The sequence below is a fragment of the Lutra lutra genome, chromosome 1, assembly GCF_902655055.1.
Source record: "Lutra lutra chromosome 1, mLutLut1.2, whole genome shotgun sequence".
Taxonomy (NCBI): Eukaryota; Metazoa; Chordata; class Mammalia; order Carnivora; family Mustelidae; genus Lutra; species Lutra lutra.
The window spans coordinates 215,607,068-215,629,352 of record NC_062278.1 but is presented as its reverse complement, the minus strand read 5'-3'; the positions used below and the strand labels follow the sequence as shown (position 1 = coordinate 215,629,352).

The 22,285-nt window shown below is 58.5% G+C and overlaps 2 protein-coding genes and 1 long non-coding RNA gene across 9 annotated transcripts in view; 1 reads left to right on the top strand and 2 right to left on the bottom strand.

Annotated features, from left to right (window-relative positions):
* CARM1 (coactivator associated arginine methyltransferase 1) overlaps positions 1-17,834 on the top strand; it is a 41,794-nt gene extending 23,960 nt beyond the window's left edge. The window contains exons 2-16 of one of the 2 annotated variants that reach the window (XM_047702265.1): positions 1,463-1,588; positions 2,996-3,102; positions 4,060-4,164; positions 5,884-5,994; positions 7,094-7,271; positions 9,429-9,519; positions 9,701-9,782; positions 14,290-14,375; positions 14,565-14,654; positions 15,109-15,246; positions 15,332-15,421; positions 15,513-15,625; positions 15,709-15,786; positions 16,042-16,110; positions 16,279-17,834. In XM_047702265.1, the coding sequence (XP_047558221.1) occupies positions 1,463-1,588; positions 2,996-3,102; positions 4,060-4,164; positions 5,884-5,994; positions 7,094-7,271; positions 9,429-9,519; positions 9,701-9,782; positions 14,290-14,375; positions 14,565-14,654; positions 15,109-15,246; positions 15,332-15,421; positions 15,513-15,625; positions 15,709-15,786; positions 16,042-16,110; positions 16,279-16,421 (1,607 nt within the window). In that variant the 3' untranslated portion in view covers positions 16,422-17,834. The remainder of the gene's footprint in view (positions 1-1,462; positions 1,589-2,995; positions 3,103-4,059; positions 4,165-5,883; positions 5,995-7,093; positions 7,272-9,428; positions 9,520-9,700; positions 9,783-14,289; positions 14,376-14,564; positions 14,655-15,108; positions 15,247-15,331; positions 15,422-15,512; positions 15,626-15,708; positions 15,787-16,041; positions 16,111-16,278) is intronic. The other variant, XM_047702274.1, reaches the window with a different exon arrangement.
* LOC125084685 (uncharacterized) lies at positions 10,257-12,216 on the bottom strand. Its single transcript, XR_007122667.1, has 2 exons — positions 12,159-12,216; positions 10,257-11,385 (listed from the first exon to the last, which is right to left on the bottom strand). It is a non-coding gene; the product is annotated as an uncharacterized LOC125084685 (long non-coding RNA).
* On the bottom strand, positions 16,906-22,205 carry YIPF2 (Yip1 domain family member 2). 6 transcript variants are annotated; one of them, XM_047702306.1, is made up of 10 exons: positions 22,109-22,205; positions 21,894-21,954; positions 21,385-21,542; positions 21,212-21,292; positions 20,156-20,243; positions 18,768-18,884; positions 18,510-18,676; positions 18,228-18,410; positions 18,013-18,141; positions 16,906-17,917 (listed from the first exon to the last, which is right to left on the bottom strand). In XM_047702306.1, the coding sequence occupies exons 2-9, from the start codon at positions 21,922-21,924 to the stop codon at positions 18,031-18,033; spliced, it is 936 nt and encodes a 311-aa protein (XP_047558262.1). In that variant the 5' UTR covers positions 21,925-21,954; positions 22,109-22,205; the 3' UTR covers positions 16,906-17,917; positions 18,013-18,030. The 6 variants fall into 6 exon arrangements, with proteins under 6 accessions (XP_047558262.1, XP_047558282.1, XP_047558272.1 ...); XM_047702326.1 differs by lacking the exon at positions 22,109-22,205 and having other exon boundaries at positions 16,906-17,932; positions 18,013-18,126; positions 21,894-22,101; XM_047702316.1 differs by lacking the exon at positions 22,109-22,205 and having other exon boundaries at positions 18,013-18,126; positions 21,894-22,100.
* Positions 22,206-22,285: the final 80 nt, after the last annotated feature.

Sequence of the window (22,285 nt, the reverse complement as noted above, 5' to 3'; positions counted from 1 at the left end):
ACCATTTCTCAAGATGATTTTCTTCCCATCGAATGCTCCTGGCACCCTTGTTGAATGTCAGGAGGGCCTGACCGGCGCAGTTGGTGGACTGTGGGACTCCTGACCTCGGGGTTGAGTTCGGGCTCCACAATGGGTGTAGAGATTACTAAAAACAACAACAACAACAAAAACTTCAGGGGTGCCTTTGTTCTTTCTCAAGGTGGTTTTGGCTTTCTGGAGGGCCTGGGACATTCCGTCACATTCGTGCTGGTGCTGGTGTCTGTACGCACAGTTCGTAGTTGTCTGTTTGATGAGCGCAAAGGCATGTTATCAACATCACGAGAATTCACTCTTGGTACTTCCCAACTTCTTGGAAGAAGGAGAGCATTATTCTCCAGAACACATGCTGTTGTCACGCCTTGGTCATTTCACATTGTCACACCTGCACCCTCACATCCCCCGCCCCCCATTGTCCTCTGTAGCTTGTGAAAAGGTTTTCATGATCTGGAACCATCATGAGAGGACCAGAGGAAAGGCTTTTGCCAAGCAGACAACGCAGATGGCATGTCTGTCCTGCCGCCCCCCACAGGACCTCGGTGGCTTATTGGTCTGTCCTGTTTCTGGTGTTGCCAAGCTTCACCATGTGGCTGGGGTTGGGGGCGGCGCGTCCTGCACTTGAATGAAGGAGCGGGACTAGTGGTGGCGGCAGCTCGTGGATGCCGTGATCCCTGTGTGCTGAGCCCAGCGCCTGTCCCACCATTAGCCCCATTTGATGGATGAGAAAACCAAGGCTCAGGGAGACGGAGTGACCTGCCCAAGTCCTACAGGGAGCAGTGCCGGTGGGGCACGGGCCCAGGCCGTCTGGCTTCAGTGGCCACGCTCATAGTCCTGGCGCCACATCACTACGAGAGGGAGAGGAGTCAGGTGAAGGAACAGGCACCCCCCGAAATTCTTTCTTGACCCTCAGCCACCTCGCTCAGGAGGGGTGAAGGCCCACTGTCCCCCCATGTAACAGAGCAGAATTGGTGCATTCCCATAAGACTCCCTCAGCGGGGCCTATAGGCGACCCATCTCAGTGCCACGGGATGACCCGGGGCCTGGGCCCCAGGAGCTGCCTCGTGAGGGAACGTCCTGGCAGAGATGCCCCCAGGCTGGGAGGTCCTGCTTGGGCCCATGGTGCCTGGCCCTCCCTCACCTTACTCTCAGCCTTGGTCCCTCTGTGCACAGCCCTCCTGTCCATTGGCTACGTGTTGTCCCGCCTTCCCCAGCCATCCCCTCTTCCTCGGCCTGGGCCATGCGGGCGGGCCCATGTGGCAGGCGCTCCCCGAGTGGGCTGTTGGGTACCCCCGAAGCATCCTGGGGGGCCGTGACGAGAGGGAGGTTTTGGGACAGGGACACGACTTGCACAAATTCGGCGGCCGGGGAGCCTCGCTCGGCTGGCCCTGGGAGCTGCTGGTTCATGCTCGCCTCTCTCCTCCCGCAGATGAGGACGTGTGTGTGTTCAAGTGCTCGGTGTCCCGGGAGACGGAGTGCAGCCGCGTGGGCAAGCAGTCCTTCATCATCACGCTGGGCTGCAACAGCGTCCTCATCCAGTTCGCCACACCGAACGGTACGTGGCCCTTCGTCCTGCCGGCGCTTGGCCCGAGGGGGACCTGGAGCCTGGTGGAACCACGGCCCATCCCTCTGTCCCAGGTCGCCGTCACAGATGATGCCCATGCAGATCAGTGTCCGTTGTCACCGCCTGGAACATTCCGCCCCAGACCTCTCCTTGCTGAATCCTTTGGGCCCTTCTTGGCTCGGCTCATACAGCCATTCCTTCAAGAGGCCTGTCCCCAACCACCTGGCTGCCCCCCAGAGCTCATGGAGGAGCCTTTGGGGGGGTTTCTGGGACCTGGGCCTCCTAGAAGCGGAGGAGAGGGGCAAGACATGGTCCCGAGGCACAGAGCCCTGTTCCGAGCGCACAGAGAAGCCACGGGAGGGTTCTAAGCAGACCCTTTTTGGGGCTGCTAGTGGACGCAGGCTTCCTGAGGAGGGCTTGGCGGTCTCCATGCCACTGCTGGTGACTCGTAGGGGTCAGCAGAGGAGTGACGGGGCGCCTGGGGCTGGAGAGCACGTGAAGGTGCAGCAGCCCGGCCTGGTCACCACCACCGAAGCCCAGGAGCCCCCCAGCTGTCCTGGTGCCACCGGAGGAGGAGGTGGCAGGGGAGGGGGGTGGAGGAAGCAGCCAGGTGACTGACCCCCCTCCCCACAGAGGCAGCCCCCCCGGCTCCATTCCCCTGCTTGCACAGACATGCCTGAGTCTGCCTTTAAACCAGTCTAGGTCCTGTTGGTCTGGCCCTGCTCTGTGGATATTTAGTTGACTTTTTTCCCCTTTAATTCTCTCAGGTTTTTAAATTGAGGTAAAGTATGGGTAGTGAAAATGTGCCACTTGCACCCTTCCTGGGGCCGAGTGCGGGGCCCTCCCGTGTGCTCCCACTGCTGTGCAGCCACCCCGCTGTCCGCCTCCAGGACTTCATCTGCCCAGGCTGTGCGCCTGCAGTTTTTAAAAGCTTGGCTTACAGATGCTGTTCTCCTTTGAAAACGCTGTGTTCAAAGACACATGGCGAACTTGGCCCTCGTGACCATTTTGAGTGTACGGTCCCGGGGCAGCAATTACCTTTACATTGTGGTTCAGTCCCCCCGCCCCCCACTGCACCCCACACAGACCCCGCCGGGAGCCGCCAGGTGCGCTCGCTGTTATTTGGCTGAGGCAGACCCGCAGGCCTTGACCGTGGCTCGGCGGGCGTGCGTCCTCCCGAGGCTTCGGCCTGGCTCGTCCCTGCCGGCCGCACAGAGCATATGGGACGCCGGCCTTCTTGTGGCGGCTGCCAAGGGGCAGGTTGGGCTGGCCGCCTTCTCCAGTCTCAACACTGGGAAAGAGCAATCGCCAGGCTCGAGTGCTCAAAGGGAAGGGCTGGGGTGTGCACTTAGACTGCCCCCCGAGATGCCCACGTGTGACCTGGCTTCCCCCTTCCAGATTTCTGTTCCTTCTATAACATCTTGAAAACCTGTCGGGGCCACACCCTGGAGCGGTCGGTGTTCAGCGAGCGCACCGAGGAGTCCTCTGCCGTACAGTATTTCCAGGTGGGTACCTGTCACCCCCCCCAGCCAGGCTGTCACTGCTGGGTGGCCCCTGGGAGGCCGCGTGGCGCAGGGCAGGCCTACCCGGGTTCTCGTCCCGGCTTTGCCCCTCGCTGGCCACGTAACCTTGGGCAGGTGTCCTTCACTTGCGGGGCCTCAGTTTCCTCATCTGTGAGACGGAGATGCCAGCGCCTGCCTAGGAGGGTTGCTGGAAGCAAGTGAGTGCAGGTGGAGCTCGGGACCACGAGCACTCAGAGTCACAGGAGCACGGTCACACCGACCCTGTGCTGTAGGTCAGGCCCTGGTCCAAGTTCTTTGACACGCACAGAGGCACTTGATCCTCCCAACAACCCTAGGAGGTAAGTACTATTATTGTCCCCATTTTACAGATGAGAAAACTGAGGCTCAGAGAGGTTAAATGACTTGCTCCAAGTCACACAGCTATTATGCAACAGAGCCAACACGGGAAGCCAGGTCTGCCTGATGCCAAAGCCTGTGGCCTGGCGCAGGTGCCACGCTGCCTCCCGCTCGCCCATTGTCTCACAGAGAGACCCTGCACCACCTCACCTGTCTGGCGCCCTGAGTTCTAGGGCTCTGTTTTGATCGACAACTCTGCTTCGTTGGGGACCCTAAGATGGGGCAGGCCGCCCCCCTATCCCAGGACCCCTCCCGTGGCAAATTCTGACTTCTCCTGGGTTGGTGTCCAGGTCCAGGCAGCACCCGGCTGCCTACTTCGGCCGCGGTGATGGTGGTGGTGTCCCTCCCGGGGGCCACTCTGGCTTTCTGCTTCCTTCCCTGGAGTGGCCAGCAGCTGCCAGCAGGGCCTGGCTCGGCGGAGGGGGTGCAGCCTCCTGAGGGAGGTTCATGCCCCAGTGGGCCCTCCTCTGTCACAGGGCCTACCGGGGCCTCGGCCATCTGCGCTACCACGTGCCTTGTGCCATTGGCCTGTCTCTGTTCCAGTTCTATGGCTACCTGTCCCAGCAGCAGAACATGATGCAGGACTACGTCCGGACGGGCACCTACCAGCGCGCGATCCTGCAGAACCACACAGACTTCAAGGACAAGGTGAGCGGGCCCGGCACCCGCCGGCAGAGCCCGGCCTCTCTCCGCTGTCCTAAGCGCATCTTCCCTCCAGCTTCGAGCCACAGTGCTATGTCCTCGGCCCTGGTTACGTTTTTCTTTGCTTGTTGATTTGATCTTTAGTTTTTTTTCTTATTACAAAAGCTAACTCTACTTTTTGTGTTAAAAAAAAAAAACCTGTTGTATGTGATGTAGGCAGGGAAAAGCCTCTGTCCGTTTTCTGCAAACCCACCTCTGCCACCAGTCAGGGATTCTACCCCCCATCTATCAGCGCATACATTTTTGAATTAGTTAATATTAATTCAGTAGTTTACAAAACAAGATCTATTCTGTAGGCTCTTCATGTAAAACACTTTCCTCCACCTAATGCTACACCTTAGACATACTAGTAAGTCACGTGGATACACTGTAATTTATCTAGTTACTGTCCTAGTTGCTTTAGAAATCTTTTTCTTCTGGGGCCCCTGGGTGGCTCAGTTGGTTAAGTGCCTGCCTTCGGCTCAAGTCATGATCCTGGAGTCCCGGGATCAAGTCCCACATCGGGCTCCCTGCTCAGCAGGGAGTCTCCTTCTCCCCCTGACCCTCCACTTCTCGTGTTTTCTTCCTCTCTCGAATAAATAAATAAAACCTTAAAAAAAAAACTCATTTAAAAAAAGAAAGATCTTTTTGCTCTTACCAAGTAGCACATACTCATGATTAGAAAGAAAGACGGGAACCTCGCTGACTCAGCCAGTGGCGCGTGTATGTGACTCTCGAGCTCAGGATCATGAGCAGATCTCTGGACCCCCGGCCCCGACAGTCCCAGCGCCCCGACTGGGCGCCCCCGCTGGGCTTGCTGCTATCCGCAGAGCAGGTCTGCTCCAGAAAGCTCATGCACGGCGCCCCCAGAAATGCCGACTTGATTCGGCCCCTAAGGGAGCAGTCGGTCCCATCCCGGGTTAGGACAGCCGGCCACACACAAGCCTGGGCTCTTCTAAGGGTCCACATCTTGGGGGCCAAGTGGCCCTTGCGGATGCCAGGCAGCTTCCCTGCCCCAGCCGAGCTGTCAGCATACAGCCCAGAGATCCTGCCACCGACCCCACGACACCCCCCTTCTCTCCCTGTTGGAGCTGCTGAGGTCCCGGAGGGACACCTTTTCTCATCTGCGGGGTCCACAGCCCTTGGCCCAGCGAGTCAAGAGATGTGTGCTTGGGCCGAGTGGAGCCTTCCCGGGCACCGCTCTCGTTGCTGGGATGCCCTGCGGGGTCAGGGGTCAAGGGCCGCCCCTTCCTGCCCCATGTGTAGGCCTGGCTGGTCTGCCCCAAGCCTTAGCAGTCCCACGGCAGGACTCGGGGTGTCCTTGGCAAGTGCTTGCTCCCAGAGGAGCTCCAGGCCTGCGCGTGACCACCTGGTGTCTGCAGTGCTGTGTAGACCGATCACAGCTCAAACCCTTTCCTTTCTGAATCTGGCCTGGAGTGTCATGGTCTGAACAGCCTAACAGTTTTCAGAAACCCCCGCCTGCCACCCTCGGATCCAAACGAGGAGCTTGCACGCATCCAGGTGGCTCTCAGAAACCAGCCGTGGGCGCGGCCAGCCGGGGCTTCGGGGCCCAGAGTGCACCTGGCAGCGGGGGCCTTGACGGAGCAAGCACCCCGGGCAGGCTCGTCCCTCACGATCACCATCCGCTTCACCGGGGCCGTGTTCTCCCTGCCCCTCCTCCTCCAGATCGTTCTTGACGTTGGCTGTGGCTCTGGGATCCTCTCGTTTTTTGCCGCCCAAGCTGGAGCGAGGAAGATCTACGCGGTGGAGGCCAGCACCATGGCCCAGCACGCAGAGGTCAGCAGTGCATGGTGACCCTGGCCTGTCCTCATCCTTGAGCTCTGTGCCTCTCCCCGCCTGGGGAAGCCGGCCCTGCCAGGACACGTGCCCCCCGGGGACGCTGCTTCTGTGTGGTCTCTCGTGTCTAGAACCTACTGGCTGAGGGAGGGAGGGGCTGGGCCTGAGGTGGTGTGTCCTCCACGATGGGGTCCGGGCCCGTCTGGTGTCTTCAGAGGCTGGACAGCCTCCTGATTAAGGGGGTGGACTGTCCCAGCAAATAGCCCCGCTCTGAGCCCCACCCCCCACATTTGTGCAATGTGGGAAGCAACAGCGTTTCGTTTCCTCCTTTCCGAGCCCTGAAACCTTCATTCGCAAGGTTCAGAAGCTAAAAGCCGCAGAGGGTAAATGGCAGATGGTCCCCCGGCACCCCCAGGGCCCCCCCCATCCCACAGGAGCCGGAGAGACCTGTGTGCAAGGTCTCCCAAGCTGTCCCGGGTTCCGCACGCTGGCGGGCGTCCTCCTGTGACACAGCCCAGCCCACGTGGTGCTCTGCTCCCGGACAGCCTGTCTGGGATGGTCTGTGTCCCCACAGGACGAGCTTCCTCACTGTCGCGAGTGGCTTCAGAGCACCTCTTGGCCCGGAGGGCAGTGTAGGGGGAGCAAGGAGGGGGGACCACCGTTTGTCGCCATCGACCTTCGGTCCACTCTGTGATCTTTGCAGTACAAACACCTCCTGTGCCAAATCCTGACGCACGGGTCTCCTCTGTGCTGTGCGGTCCCATCTGTAAGACACGTGCTTAGCACTGGAATCACTAGATTGGGTGCGTCCAAGTTTAGCTTTGGTGACTATAGCAAAGCCTGCTCGTCCTGTCTCCTCTTGTCAGCTTTTGTCCTCGAAGGGGAGAGGTGACCTCGGGGCTGGGGCCGCGGTGAGCTCCCGACGGGCCGTGGTTGCTGATGGCCGTGGTTAGGACGCCAACATGGAGGCAGGGGATTGGCGGCCACACATGGGGCACAGCCGTCCCCTCAGAGGAGGGGTCTGGGGACGACCCATGGTGTGGCTGGGGGCAGGAGTCCCCATGACACCTCTGGAACCCCTCCCTCCCCCCGCCCACAGGTCTTGGTGAAGAGTAACAACCTCACGGAGCGCATCGTGGTCATCCCTGGGAAGGTGGAGGAAGTTTCACTCCCCGAGCAGGTGGACATCATCATCTCGGAGCCCATGGGCTACATGCTCTTCAACGAGCGCATGCTCGAGAGCTACCTCCATGCCAAGAAGTACCTGCGGCCCGGGGGTGAGTGTCCCTGCTGGTGTGGGCGGCGGCCGGGCCGGGGTCCCGTCGCAGAGCCCCTGGCTGCTGCCTGGTCGGTCCGATTATGGTTCCTGACCCTGCCTGCCTGTGTCGGTGGCCTGGGGAGCCGGGGACATCTAGGCCTTTACCTCTGAACCCCACCTGACCCCAGCTGGCTGTGGCTTCACGAGTCCTGGGCCAGACATCCATCAGCCCGGCCTGAGTACAGAGGCACCCCCCCCAGGTCCCCAGAGACTACCCCAGATGACAGGGGGGAATCTGTGCCCTGGTGTCATGGGGATGTGTGTGGCTGGCAGTGGGGGTTGTGGTAGGTCCAGAGGTGTTCTGCAGTGGCCGCCTTCCTGGGGAGGCCGCCTTCTGTCTTCGTCCCGGCACCACAGACCTCACCCTGGCTTGGCAGGCCCCCGAGCTCCTCTGAGCCGGGGAGACGAAGGAGGGCGTTCGTATGTGTTTGAGGGTGGGCTGTGGGCTCCCGGGTATCAGGGAGCAGCTGTCTGTGTGCCCTCTGTGGCCTCCTGTCTGTGTCACTGTGCCTGCCTCTCCATGCGGCTGGGTCACTGGCTGTTCAGATCTCCTTACCTGGGTCACCGGGGGTCTGTGCGTGGGCGCCACGAACATCGGCTGGTATGTCCCGTTTCCGCGCATGGTTCGGGGTTTGTGTATGTATTTCGAGTATTTCTGTACAAGTAGGAGGTTGTGTGTGTGTGTGTACATGCGTGCGTGTAGCCTGGGAGGACCGTGGCCAGGAGGACTGGCAGGCCCCTTGGGGACCAGGGTGCTTCTCTGGGGGAAGCACCACTTTGGTCCTCAGGCCTCCTTGGATCTGGGCTGCAGGGCCCGGCCTCAGGCTCTGCCCCTGGAGGAAGGACGTGGGCAGCGCCTCCTGCAGCCGTGGCCTGTGTCACGCCTCTGAGCGGGAAGCCAGGCCACGTGGGGGGTTATCCTGAACCCGCTCTCCTCCCTTTGTGTCCTGAGCTGAGCTGGCTGGGGTGGGGGCGCCCCAGCAGAGCGGGCTCCTCTTAGAGGATGTCAGCACCGATGGGGCTCCAGCTCTGGTGGCCCCTGGCGGCTCATGCGGTCATCAGGCAGCCTGTCCACGATGAGGCTCGGGGCCGGCACCCCCCACCCCGCCCCCCGCCCTCAGCCTGCACACACGGTTTGTCCTACCTCTGGATGCTCCGTGGCGGGCTGAAGGGAATCCCCTCCCCAGCCGAATACCTTGAGGTGCCATCAGAGCAGGCCCCCTTGGCCCCGCTGCCCCAGGGCGGTAGCCGTGTCCTCCTGCCAGACGGCCTGGAGTGTAGCCTCCGAGCCTGAGTCCTGCGCGCCCCTCCCCCATCCCAGTGGCTTCAGCTGAGCCTGTAGCCTGAGGAGAAGGCAGAGTCCTGCCTCCGGGCCCCCCTCGCCTGCATAGGAGGGAGGGAGGCCCACATCTGGAGACCAGGTGACCCAGGGTCCGAGTTACCCAGGCTGGTGGGGCCTCCTGAGCCCTGGTGCTCGCTGCCGCTGGTTCATCGGGCTGTTCACCAAATCAGTCCGAGGGAGGACCCTGCCCTCCCGCCCCTTCCCCTTTCAGGCCATGTCGCAGACCAGGGCAGCCCAGTGGCCCACCCTGTATGCCAGAGCTTGGGGTTCAACGAAACCCTCCACCCAGCCTCTGGCCTCATCCGAGGGCCGGACAGTGTAGCCAAGGCCTCACCTTCACTCTGTCCGGAGAGCTTTGCCTCGCATTCCCTGGCTGCGCGCCTGTCCGTGGACGACGGCACCCGCGAGACCCCGCCTGGTGGACGGCACGGGGACCCGGAGGTCTGGCTGTGCGCCCCAGGCCCCGCTTGCTTGCCCCTGCGGCTTTGGCGGGTGCCTTCCTAGCTCCCCGCCCTAGTAGTGGAACAGTAGGACAGGCCTTCCTGCCTCCCTGGCTGGCCAGCCAAGTGTAACGAGTCTGTGCGTGTCAAGTGTTCATCTTGGCTGGAGGGAGAGAAGGTGCTCACGACCTCTGTGTCGCGCAAACGCGCCGGTGAATGAGAGAGAGGCTGGGCAGTCCCAGGCTTGGGCATCTTGGGGCCATTTGGAAGCTCTGCCAGGCCGGTTGGGATGCTCCGCACTGACGGCAGCACCCCTCCCTGCCCCCACCCCCAGGAAACATGTTCCCCACCATTGGTGACGTCCATCTCGCACCCTTCACGGATGAACAGCTCTACATGGAGCAGTTCACCAAGGCCAACTTCTGGTGAGTGTGACCTGGGCGTCCTGCCTTCTCAGGGACAGCCCGCTTCTCGCTTTCTCCTCATCCTCAGTAGGACCTGAAAGACTTGGGCTGGATGAGGGCCAGCTGGGAGAAAAGGCAGCCTGCCCCACCTGTCTCTCCTGCTGCTGGTGACCTTGCTGTGGGGGATGGGGGCTTTCTGCAGGTACCAGCCATCTTTCCATGGAGTGGACCTGTCAGCCCTCCGAGGTGCTGCGGTGGACGAGTATTTCCGGCAGCCTGTGGTGGTGAGTGGGGCACCCGAGGCACTGTTGCAGTTAGCACTGGGCATGGCCCTCCTCTGGGGTGACAAGAGGAGGCCGTGGTCTTTCCTGTCAGGCCTTGTGCAAGCTGTGCAGCCCTAGGAAAGCCACTGTCCCCACTGAGTTCTTGCTTCGGCTGTGACACAGAACTCTCACGTAGGAATGTCGGGGGAAAATGGCAGTGCATGGAGGGTGCTCTCACGCACAGTAAGCATGCAGGACATGCCAACTGCTGCGGGCCTGATTCCTGGTGAACTGATTTTAATTGGTTTTAATCAAGATTTTTGAACTGACCCAGACCCGTGGTTCAAAAATCAAAAAAATATAAAACTGAAAAGCATATAGGCAGACAGTATTTTTGTATATCTTTTCAGAAGTTTTATATCTAGATGTGCATATACAAATTTGTGTATATATATAAATACACACACACACAAATACATCCATATGTATATAATCCTTCTCAAAATATAGCATAATCAACATACTCTTTTTCTTTCTATGGTCAGAGAACATACACTGTATGATTTCAGTCCTTTGAAATTTGTCTACCGTTGCTTTATACCCACTTACATGGTCTCTTTTGGTTAAAGTTCTGTGTGTACTTGAGAAAAATGTGTATTTATCACATGTTGAGTACAGTGTTACATTGTCAGGTCACGTTAGTTAATCATGTTGGTCAAATCTTGTCTATCTCCTAATGTTGGGTGGTGGTGGAGGGAAGGTTCTGCTTTTTCCTATTGTTGATTGTAGATTTCCCGTTCCTGAGTTTTTGCTTTATGTTTTTAGGCACTAATTTATTAGGTGCATACAGGTTAGGATTATTGTATCTTCCTCTTAGATTTATCCTTTTGTCATCATAAAAAATGTTCCTTTTTTCTCTCAAGTAGTACTAGTTGCCCTAACGCCCCCCCCCCCTTTTTTTTTTCTGTTAGTAGTTCAGCTACCTTGGCTTTCTTTTGGTTAATCTTCATACAGTTTATGTTTTCCATCTTTCTATTTTCAACCTTTCTGTGTCCTGGGCGCCTGGGTGGCTCAGTTGGTTAAGTGACTGCCTCCATCTCAGGGCATGATTGTGGAGTCCCAGGATCAAGTCCCACATCGGGCTCCCTGCTCAGCAGGGAGTTTGCTTCTCTAGCTGACCTCAACCTTTCTGTGTCCTTATTACTTAAGGTTTGTTTTGTGGAAGCAGCACATATTTGGGATTTGTTTTTTAACCAGACTGACGTTTTTTGTCTTTTGATTACAACATTGAGACCATTTTACATTTGATGTGATTACGGGTCTTTATGGGTATAAATTTCTCATCTTTTTAAAATTTATTCTAAATTTTTTAAAAAAATTGTTATTGTTTCCCCCCACTTGATGTTTTTCACTAGTTTTGGGGAAACTCTTGGACACTGTCTCTTTAAACACTACCTCTGCCCCATTCTCTTTCTTCTCCTAAGACCTTTTGTGTCAGATGATTCTTACGCTCTTTTCTGCATTTTCCATCCTTTTTTCTCTAATTGCTTCATTTTCATATTTCCTACTGATCCATCTCCCAGGTCCAGTCTTCTCTTTGCTGTTTAAGCTGATTTTCTTATTCCTTTTTAAAAAAAGAGATTTTAATTATTTATTTGACAGAGAGAGAGAGATCACCAGAAGGCAGAGAGGCAGTTGCGGGGTGGGAAGTGGGCTCCCCGCTGAGCAGAGAGCCCCATGCGGGGCTCGATCCCAGGATTCTGAGACCATGACCCGAGCCGAAGGCAGAGGCTTAACCCACTGAGCCACCCAGGTGCCCCTGATTTTCTAATTCTTAATTTCAGTTCAGGATCTCATTTTGCTTATTTCTTATCTGTGTTCTCTGAAATTCTTCATTTTTTCTATCTTTTTTTTCCTTGTACATCTATAAGTTTCTGGTCACTTTTAGTATGTAGGTGCTAAGTGTATTTCTCTTTTTTGTTTACTCTCTTAGTTTTTTGTTCTCTTCCTTTGGTTCTCTCAGTATACCTGCTTATTCGATGCCAGAATCAAATATGGAGGCTGTGGATGATGTTTTCCCTCTCAAGGATTTTTCTTCAGGCAATTAGCCATATAGATAGATCACTTTGGCCTTTTCAGGCATTTGACATATTTTGAGGCTGCTTTTCAGACTTGACTTTTGCTGGGCTATTTCTTGGCTTCCTATAGGGCAATGGTTTTTTAAGCGTTTTGGTCTCAGGTCACCTGTTCATGTTCTTAAAAATGGAGGATCCTAAAGAGCTTGTGTTAGTGTTCTAGCTATTGCTACACTGTCAGTATCTCTTGGTATTAAAAATTAAGTCCAAGATGGGGAGCCTGGGTGGCTCAGTCGGTGGAGCATCCGACTTTTGACCTCACCTCAGATCTTGATCTCAGGATCGAGAGTTCAAGCCCTGTGTTGGGCGCCATGCTGGATGTGGAACCTACTTAAAAAAAAAAAAAATTAAGCCAAAAAAATTTAAAAATACATGTTTTAAAATAACAAGCCCATTACATGTTAACATAAATAGTATTTTTTTTTTAAAGATTTTATTTATTTGACAGAGATCACAAGTAGGCAGAGGCAGTCAGAGAGGGAGAGGAGGAAGCAGGCTCCCTGCAGAGCAGAGAGCCCGATGCGGGGCTCGATCCCAGTTAAAGCAGAGGCTTTAACCCACTGAGCCACCCAGGTGCCCCCATAAATAGTATTTTTTAAAAAGATTTTATTTATTTGACAGAGGGAGAGAGAGAACAAGCAGGGGGAGTGGCAGGGCAGAGGGAGAGGGAGAAGCAGGCTCCCCACAGAGTAGGGGGAGCGCAACGTAGGACTCAATCCCAGGGTCCTGGGATCATGACCTGAGCCAAAGGCAGTCGCTTAACTGAGCCACCCAGGTGCCCAACATACATAGTATCTTTAAGTAAAAAACGGGATTTTCCAAAACTTTTCAGTGAGAACAATTGGCTTTTTTTAAAGATTAAGATTTTATTTATTTGACAGATTGAGAGCGATCACAAGTAGGCAGAACAGCAGGCAGAGGGAGACAGAGGAGCAGGCTTCCCTCTGAGCAGGGAGCCTGATGTGAGTCTCCATCCCAGGACCCTGGGATCATGACCTGAGCCAAAGGCAGCTGCTTAACCAACTGAGCCACCCGGGTGTCTCTTTTAAGATTTTTATTTATTTATTTATTTATTTTTTCAAAGATTTTATTTATTTATTTGACAGAGAGAAATCACAAGTAGGCAGAGAGGCAGGCAAAGAGAGAAGGAAGCGGGCTCCATGCTGAGCAGAAAGCCCGATGTGGGGCTCGATCCAAGAACCGAAGGATCATGACCTGGGCCGAAGACCGATGCTTAACCAGCTGAGCCACCCAGGAGCCCCCCAGTTGGCATTTTTAATTGGCAAATCTCTTTAATGTCTGGCTTAATAGAAGACAGTTGGAGTCTACTTCTGTGTTCAGTTGGTGAATGAACCAAAGAAAAAGGCAGAGAACATCTTAGTATTATCACGAAAATAGTTTTGACCTTGCGAGTGCTCTGGAAGGGACCACATTTGGGGAACTGCTGCTTTAGGGCCCGGCAGTCAGTGGTCTCAGTGCAAGCCTGGTGGCTGCTTCACGAGGCTCCTCGTCCAGCACTCGTGTATGGCTGAACCTCCCCCTTGGTCTATCAGCATCTTCCGAGTGGCTCCCGCGTGAGTTCTCCGCCTCAGCCCCCGGCCCGTGCGGCTGGGGAATTGGCCCACACCGCGGAGTGGGATCCCGTGCAGAACGCCCACCTCCTGTTTCTGCATTTCCCTTTTGTTCGTTTCTTGAGCCCTGGAATTCTAGCTGCCTTGGTGACCCTGAGCCCCCGTTTTGCTGTCCCCATCCCGGGAGGCCGCCAGAAGGTCCTGCCCCAAGGGGAAAGGCACAGGCAGAAAAGCGTGTCTCCAGGATCTTGGCTCCCAGAGCGGCGGCCGCCACTGTTGCTCTTCCTGACTCGCAAACTAGGCTCCCCCGACAGCATTTTATTCAGCTGCTGTAGTTGCTCACAGGAGCATCCGTCTACCCTAAAGCCTCCAGCTTGGCGGGTGTGGACGGCAGCACAGTTCCCCGTTTGCTTATTAACTTAGTCTGTCTCGAGACCCTCCCCACCTGTTCACGAACAGCCTCCCCGTTCTTGCTCAGTCTCTTGACGGACAGGACGTTGGTGGCGTCATTAGGCAGTTTCCAGAGCGCGTCTAGTTGTGTGTGTGCGAGCTTGGACACATCCACACACAAGTGTAGGTCAGACTCCCAGAAGGGGAGCTGCCAAGTCTCTAGTGCACGTGAATGGTTATTTTGAGAGCTGTTGCCTCATTGTCCTCTGTGGTGGTGAGCCACTTCGTCCCCCCCCCCGCCCCCAGCATGTCCGAGAATGGTTTTAGCCGAATGGCCTCAAAGCCGTGGCCAGACAGGGAGAAGGGGCAGAGCTCTCCCCTTCCCAGCTGGCCTCTGTGCCTGAAGCCAAGTCACACTGTGGTCTCTCCCAGGACACATTTGACATCCGGATCCTGATGGCCAAGTCTGTCAAGTACACAGTGAACTTCTTAGAAGCCAAAGAAGGAGATTTGCACAGGTACTGGCACCCATGCCCCACTGCTAAGCCTGGCTCCTGCTAGGGTCCAGGACCAGCACAGAATCCCTCAGGCCTTCTCTGCCCCAGGGTGGGCCGGCAGGGTCCCGGGACACTGCACCCAGCCACCCCTGTTCTCTCCTGGCTGTCCCTGTTCGGCTTCCCCGGCAATCACTGCACTTTGCCTTCCAGGATAGAAATCCCATTCAAATTCCACATGCTGCATTCCGGGCTAGTTCACGGCCTGGCTTTCTGGTTTGATGTCGCCTTCATCGGCTCCATGTGAGTGCAAAGAGCGCAGGGCGTGCTACGTGCGCCGCCCCGGCCCAGTCCCAGCGACTTCCCTGCAGTTGTGATCCCCAGGGTGGGCTCGGGGCTAGGACAGGACAGGATAGGACTGCTCTAGGCTCCCTGTCCCTGCAAAAGCAATGAGAGCTCCCCTCTGAGCCAGAGACTGTTGTTGGTGGTGGGGGGGCGTCTGTCTTGTTCTCAGTAACTGTCCTTCATGGGGCCTGGTCTCCGTCTCTCGGCAGAGGTCAGGGTGAGTGGGCCCATCCTAGCTGTGGTGTGTGCGTGCACATGGACGTGTGTGCATAGGTGTGCCTGGGATGCCGCGCCAGCCAGCGTCTCAGCTCTAGGGCCCCAGGGGACCCATCAGAGACGCTTGGGGAGAGCTCGAGGCGCACAGGGCGGAGGCTGCAGCCTGGTCCCGCGTGTGCCTGTCCTTGCTTGGCAGAATGACAGTATGGCTGTCCACGGCCCCGACGGAGCCCCTGACCCACTGGTACCAGGTCCGCTGCCTGTTCCAGTCACCACTGTTCGCCAAGGCCGGGGACACGCTCTCAGGGACATGTCTGCTTATTGCCAACAAGAGGTGGGAGCTGCCGCCCGGGGCTGGGGCAGGCAGTGGTCTTTCTCCCCAGCCCACTCATGGCCGTCCTGCCCTGTCCTCTCTGCAGACAGAGCTATGACATCAGTATTGTGGCCCAGGTAGACCAGACGGGCTCCAAATCCAGTAACCTCCTGGATCTGAAAAACCCCTTCTTCAGGTAGGATGGGCCCGGAGCCTACACAGGGGGGGCCCGCCCTGCCCTGCCCTGCGGCCTCTCAGCCCTGCGCGCTGGTCTGTCTGTGCTGCAGATACACAGGCACGACGCCCTCGCCCCCGCCCGGCTCCCACTACACGTCCCCCTCGGAGAACATGTGGAACACGGGCAGCACCTACAACCTCAGCAGCGGGATGGCCGTGGCTGGTGAGTGGCCGGTGGGGGCGGGGCGCTCCTGCAGCGGGGGGACACGGCCTCCCCACCCCTGACCTCGCCCGCTCTGCACACAGGGATGCCGACCGCCTACGACCTGAGCAGTGTCATAGCCGGCGGCTCCAGCGTGGGCCACAACAACCTGATTCCTTTAGGTGAGTGTCCCCTGGGGCCTGGGGGCGGCAGGGTGGGCGGCCACAGTTCTCTAGGGCCTGGGCTCTCTGCGCCACGGTCGCCGTCACTCCCTTCTCTTCCTGGGGCTCCCGGCAGAGACCCCGCGTTCCGTTCTTCTCTGCCTCGCTCTGCAGCCACCACGCCCACCCTCCCCACACCCTAGTGACGAGCGCGTGGGCCGGGCCGGGGGCGGTGACGCCGTCTCCCTTCCTTCCTCCCTCCCTCTTGCTGCGCAGCCAACACGGGGATTGTCAATCACACCCACTCCCGGATGGGCTCCATAATGAGCACGGGGATTGTCCAAGGTAACGGTGGGCGGCGGGAGCGGGGCCCCGCGGGTGTGAGTGTGCGGACCCCGGGCCGCCCGCCTGCCCTCTCGCCTGCTCTCTGTCTCTGTCTGACTCTGCCGCGGGTCTGGGCGGGCGAGGGGGCAGAGCTGGCCCCTCAGCGCCCGTGCCACCCCCATCCCACAGGGTCCTCCGGTGCCCAGGGCAGCAGCGGCGGCGGCTCCAGCGCCCACTACGCGGTCAACAGCCAGTTCACCATGGGCGGCCCCGCCATCTCCATGGCCTCCCCCATGTCCATCCCAACCAACACCATGCACTACGGGAGCTAGGCCCCTCCGGCGTGGAACAGACTGACAGCACCAGGAAACCAAATGAACACCCTGCCCACCCCCTCCCCGCCTGGGCGGCTCTCACCCCCGCACCGGGGAAGCCCCAGCACCCGGCCCCAGCCCTCTGCTCTGGGAACTCGGACACTTTTCTACACGTCGCCGCCGCCGTCCCCTTTCCACCGCCCACCCACATCTTGGCCCTGAGCGTGTGTCGCTGCCATATTTTACACAAGATCATGTCGTGGGAGCCCTGTTTCCCCCTCCTGCCCTCCACCCTGACCTGGGTTTGACATCTTCTGTAACAGGCGTGTCCGGGGCTAACAGCTGCAGGCCCGGTGTGGCGGGGGGCGCGCGGGGAGCAGCTGCCACCCCACCCGGTCCCCTGGCGCCTGCCCCCCCCTTGCCTGTGTCCAGTGGGAAGGCGGTCCTGACTGGGCGGGGCCTCCCCTTCAACTACCAGGCCTTGGTCACAATGGGCGTGACATGCTGCTTTTTTTAATTTTATTTTTTTACGAGAAGAACCAGTGTCAATCCACAGACCCTCTGAGAAACCAGGCCGGCCGGGCCGAGCCAGCAGCCCCTCTCCCCCCACTCAGAGGCTCAGTGGTGAGGGGCAGCCCTGCCGAGTCTTCGGGACAGGGGTGGGGCCAGGCCTCTGGAGACCCGAGGACCCCCTCCCACCAAAGGGTTCACCTCACACTTGAATGTACAACCCACCCCCGCTGTCGGGAAGGCCCTCCGTCCTCGGCCCCTGCCTCTTGCTGCTGTCCTGTCCCTGAGCCCCTGCAGGTCCCCTCCCCTACCCCTGCCAAGAGTTAGAACAGGTGGCCCCATGGGCCCCGGGCCTGGAGGGAAGGGTCACTGTCAGCCGCTTGGGGCCGACATGGGAAACCTCAAGAATCGATCGTGGAAGGCATCCTTTTCCCTCGTAGCTCACATTAGGCCTGTTTATTTCCCTTGATATTTGTAGACGCTCCAGTCCCTATTACTATGATGGCATTCTGGTCCCTCCCCAGCCGGGAAGGGGCCTTGCAGGGACCTCTGCCCCCCCCCCCCAACAAAACAAATAAACAAGGAAATGTATGTGTCAGCACAGGCAGTTTTCTTCTACTTCTGCTCCCCCATTGCTGACCCACCCCCCCGAACACGGCCGTGGTGGAGCTCAGGCTCGGCCCTGGGACCCGCTCCCTGGGCACCCAGGAAGGGCAGGCACAGTCGAGGCCGGGGTGGCCCTGTCTGCTCTCCCATGTGTCCCATCAAGGAAAGCAGAAGACTTGGCGGGGAGCCCGGGGGCACCAGCCCCCCTGGAAGCTCTCTGCTTAGCTGCCCTTTCCCCACCTTTCTACAAATTCTCGGAATCACCTTTGCATAGAAAATAAAAGTGTTTGCTTTGTAAGAAAAGTCTGGAAAGCAGCAGAGTGATCTCAAGGTGTCAGGGGAGACTTCGGTCATCGTCTGAGGGGCAGAGCGGGCAGTGGTGTCCCCTCATGCTGGGCCTGAAAGAGAGACGCCTGGGAGCGGAGCTGTGACTCCTGGCCTCGGGGAGGAAGGGCGGGAGAAGCCCCCAGGGGCCGCGGGAAACCGGCCTCACCTTCGGGCTGGGCACTCCCTAGGTGGTGTGGGCTCTAGCTGTAGGCGGCGGCGGGAGGTCTGGGGACAGAGATGCAGCCTGCGTTGGGGGGGCTGGGTGCGCCAGAGGCAGCGGCTGGAAAAAGTAAAACTGTGCCAAAGTCCTTGGGGTCAGTGTTGGGGGACAGTCGGTGACACCCCCCCCCCAGCCCGAGGCCCAGCCCTGATCGCCTGTACCTTACAGCCCACGGCCAGGAGGGCGTGGAGCAGCACGACAGTGGAGAGCAGCACCGCAGCCACCAACCTGGTGTCCTCTCGGACGACAGGCCAGAGGGTGAACACCAGGCTAGCGGCTGACAGGGCCAGGGCCAGCCCCCCGAAGAGCCACTGCAGCCATGGGACAGGGATGAGCCACAGGATCTGGGGGTGACATGGGCAGCTGGTTGCCAGGCCTTCCACCGGGCACCTGTCGCTGCCACCCCCCCCCCCCCCCCCCCCGCAGCCTGGGGCCGCACTTACCACGGTGGGGATGAAGACAAAGAGGGAGTAGCCGTAAACGCACACGGTTTCCAGGAAGGTGTAAGGCCCCATGCGCTCTCGGACCCCCTTCCGCCACCGTAGGAAGGCCCACAGTGCCAGCGGCACCAGACAAACGTAGCAGTAGATGGTGACGCCGGCCACAGTCACTGGGGGGCGGGAATAAGGCAGGCTGTCACCCTTGGGGCTCTGCGGCACTCCCAGCTCGGGCAGGGCCGGGGCCTCGCCCACTTCACTTACCCTTGTGGAACTGGGGGCTGTAATGGATAGAGGGGTCTCTCCTCTGGGCCAGCACCAGGGTCAGGTTGCCAGTGACGGCCAAGACGAAAGCCAGTGTGGCACAGATCCAGAAGGGGCCTGCGGGTCGGGTGTGGTGAGGAACCCAGGACTCCCAGGACAGGTGACTTGTTCCATCTCAACTGTGCCGGGACCCAAGCCTCTTTCTAAGGTCCGAGCTACCTCCACCCTGACTTGACTCCCCCCGACATCACCAGACATCACGACCTGGGGTGGCTGAAGCCAGTGCTGGCTCTCAGTCCCTCAGCTTTCCTGACTTTTCGATAGCTTTTGCTGTATGTAGCTGATCTCCCTCTTCTGGAAACACTCCCCATGTGCTTTCTAGGACTTCATGCTCCTGGCTTCTGCCACATCACTCCCCTGGCAATTCCTCAACATCTGTAAGTCCCTGACCCCTTTAATAATGGGGACCTTCAGGACACAGTCTTTACCCCTCCTCTCCATCTGTGTTCACCCCCTGCACGATCCTGCCCAGCCTCCGGCCCTTATGTCACATCAAGCCTAATGTCTCCCAAATATCTCAAGTCTGGTCTGTGCCCTGAACCACAGGCTTATAGTCAACATTTCCATGGGCACGTCTAGGCCTCTCCAGTTCCAGCCTCCCACCCCTGTGCTCTCCCCTCCAACCTGCCCAGCCTTTCCAGTCAGTAAATGACAGGTCCATCCTTCAGGTAGTCCCAATGAAAACCCCAGAGCCATCCTCGCCTCTCTCTCCTCCCACCCCACCTCTGGCATGTCAGGACATCCTGTCGGCTCCAACTTTGAGATCTAGTCCACAGTCTAACCACTGTTCTCCACCTGGGCTGGGTCCCACCATCCCACACGTGGAAAATGGCAGTCACTGCTCCCGCCCCCCGCCCCCATGGCCAGAGGAAGCCTCAGAGCCCTTAACTGAGATTCCTTCTCAAGGAGACCTGTACGGCAAGCGCAGTCTCCTCCTGTCACCTCTGTGACCTCATGCAGCTCACTACGCCAAGGACAATACTGCCCCACTTCTGGACCCGTGTCCCCTTCTGGAATGTTCTTCCCCTAAATCTCCTCAGCACCATCCCTTAACACCAACAAGGCCTCATCCTCCTCTCATCTTTCTCACAGGGGTCTTCCCGGTCCAACCCATGCGAAATGGCAACTCACACGCTCTGAACTGTTTGCTCTTCTTCTGAGCCCTGCTGCCCTTGGAAGCCTTGTACATAACCGTCTCCCCAGACAGAACGTGTGCCCCTTGCTCTCTGGGAGTGCCCCCTGCTTTCTTATCAGCTGGAATCCACGGGCCGGCACCCGGTCCACGTGTGCTGAGTGAGTTCTCCAGCTGAATGCACACCACCACTCACCATACAGGTCCGGCCGATTCCGCAGATGGTGCCACACAAAGTTGTGGCCAGGCCGGGGCAGCAGCGAGCCTCGGATTCGGTCCAGGACCTGGAGACAAGGTGGGGCTCAGAGTGGAAGCCTTGCACGGGGCCCTTTAGCCCCCACAGAGGAGAGGGCCAAGCTCCTGCCCTGCCCTCAGAGGCTCCCTCTTTGCTGACCTCCCATCTCCCCTGCCTGCAAGGACTCAGATGTTCCCGCTGGATTCTCCACGGGCTGGAGCCGTTCCCCCTGCCGGTCTCAACATCCCAGTGTGCTGCCAACTGAAGGAATCTTCTGGGCCAGTCATCTTTCCCTTTGCTTCCCCTTCCCTTGGCTTGGCTGCCCTGAACAGCCTGTCATGCTGTGACGTGTCTGGACTGTGAGGTAGGGGACAGTCAAGTCCTTGGTCTCCTTCTGCCTACATCTCTCTCCACTATGTTCCCTGTTCCGCGCCCCAAGTTTATTATTTCCCTTCCTGGCCTGGGGACTCTGACCCACCGTCCTTGCACCATGTCTGCTACTTCCACTCATTCCTCTCCTGCTCTAAACCCATTGATGGCTTCCCAGCACCCTCAGGATAAAACCGAAACTCCTTGACACAGCATACGAGTCCTCTGTGCTCTGGCTTCCGCCTATCTGTCCCCCACTTCACACTCTCCAACCAGACCAAGTGACAGCGGGCTCCTGTGACACTTCATGCCTTCTCTCACCTCCGGTCCTCTGTATCTGCTGTTCCCTGTGCCTGTAACACGTGCTTTCCTTCAGTCTGCCCAGCTGAGGCCTCCTTCTCCTTTCCCTCTCAGCACACTGCTTACCTCCTCCAGGAGGCCCTTCTCTAACCTGCCTGAGCACATGCATCTGTGTTCCCACAAGCCCCGGTCACACCATAATCAGTTAATCCAGCCAGCCTGGGGGGGGAACTCGTTGTTCTCCCACCGGCGCATCCCCAGCACTCCGGTGTCCAGGAAGGGCTCAGTGACGGTGGCTCGAGCCCCATGTGACTGCAAGCCCCATCCCACCAGCTTCCCGGGCCTGACCTGGGATGTGTCCACGTCAAAGAAACTCTGATAGTAGCCAAACGTCCAGAATCCGGGCTGCTGCTTCTCCTCCTGCAGGAGCTGAACAGCATGGGCTTTCAGTAGCTGCCCGTACAGCCTGGGCAGAGGCTGGGGGCAAGGCGGGAGGCAGGCAGGGCCCTGCCGGGACTCACCGCAGTCCTGTCACTCTCCTCCACTTCCTCCTCAGCTCCATAACTGCCACCCGAGTCCACTGCCACGGCCACGTGCCCCTGTGGGGTCAGCTGGTTGCTTCCACTGGTGGTGGCCGCATCTGGGGTCTCGGCCAGCAGATCAGAAGCTTCCTCGAACTCTACCAAGAAGGAATATGGGACACAGGCGTGTTTTGGGAGTCAAGACAATTTGGTTTGGTCCATGGCTCATCTGGGGGCCAAGACTCCAACTGGGGCCAGCGAAGGGCCCAGATTCCTAAATTATGAGCATCTGGAAGGCGTGTTCCCCCACTCTTAGCCCGGGCCTGCGATTAAGGCTGGTTCTGGGATGGGGTCAGCTCTGGGACAGAGGCTCTGCCGGGAGTGGGGTTCGAGTCCGGAATGGGCATCTTGCCTGGGTCGGGGTTAGGGCTCACAGTTGACGGGGATTCATGCTGGCGGTCAGCTGGAACCTGGGTGGGAGGTTCCGGCCGGGTCGCCGCCGCACTCACCGTGGAAGGCCAGCTCGTCGGCCGCTGCCATGGTCGCTCAGGGGCGTCACCGCATCCCGCTCTGAGGACAGAGGCCAATGACACCCGCCCCCAACCCTATTCGGTGCCCCCCGGGGCCTCTCTCTCAGCCCCGAGCCCAGCCTGGCCGCTAAGTCACGGAGCCGGGGGGTGAAACTCGCCGTCCCCGCCCCACAGGTGCACCCCGCCCTCCTCACCTGACGCTGCCTCAGTCGGCGTGGCTCAAGCTCTCTGCGCCTGCGCGGCCCGCCTCCACGCCACAGCCGACCCCGCTCAGCCCCGACAGCAACATCCGGCACCGGTCCCTTTTCTATCCTCTTCCGATGGGAAACCACTTCCGGCATTGCTCAGGCTTGAGCAGGAGGCCCCCGGGC

Excerpts from the sequence above, each read along its gene's own strand:
- YIPF2 (XM_047702306.1), bottom strand. The coding sequence starts at position 21,924 with ATGGCAGCGGCCGACGAGCTGGCCTTCCACG. Across the intron at positions 18,885-20,155 it reads GAATCGGCCGGACCTGTATG|GCCCCTTCTGGATCTGTGCC; the intron begins GTGAGTGGTGGT and ends CCCGACCCGCAG. Across the intron at positions 18,142-18,227 it reads TCCTGGCCGTGGGCTGTAAG|TTTTACTTTTTCCAGCCGCT; the intron begins GTACAGGCGATC and ends ACTTTGGCACAG.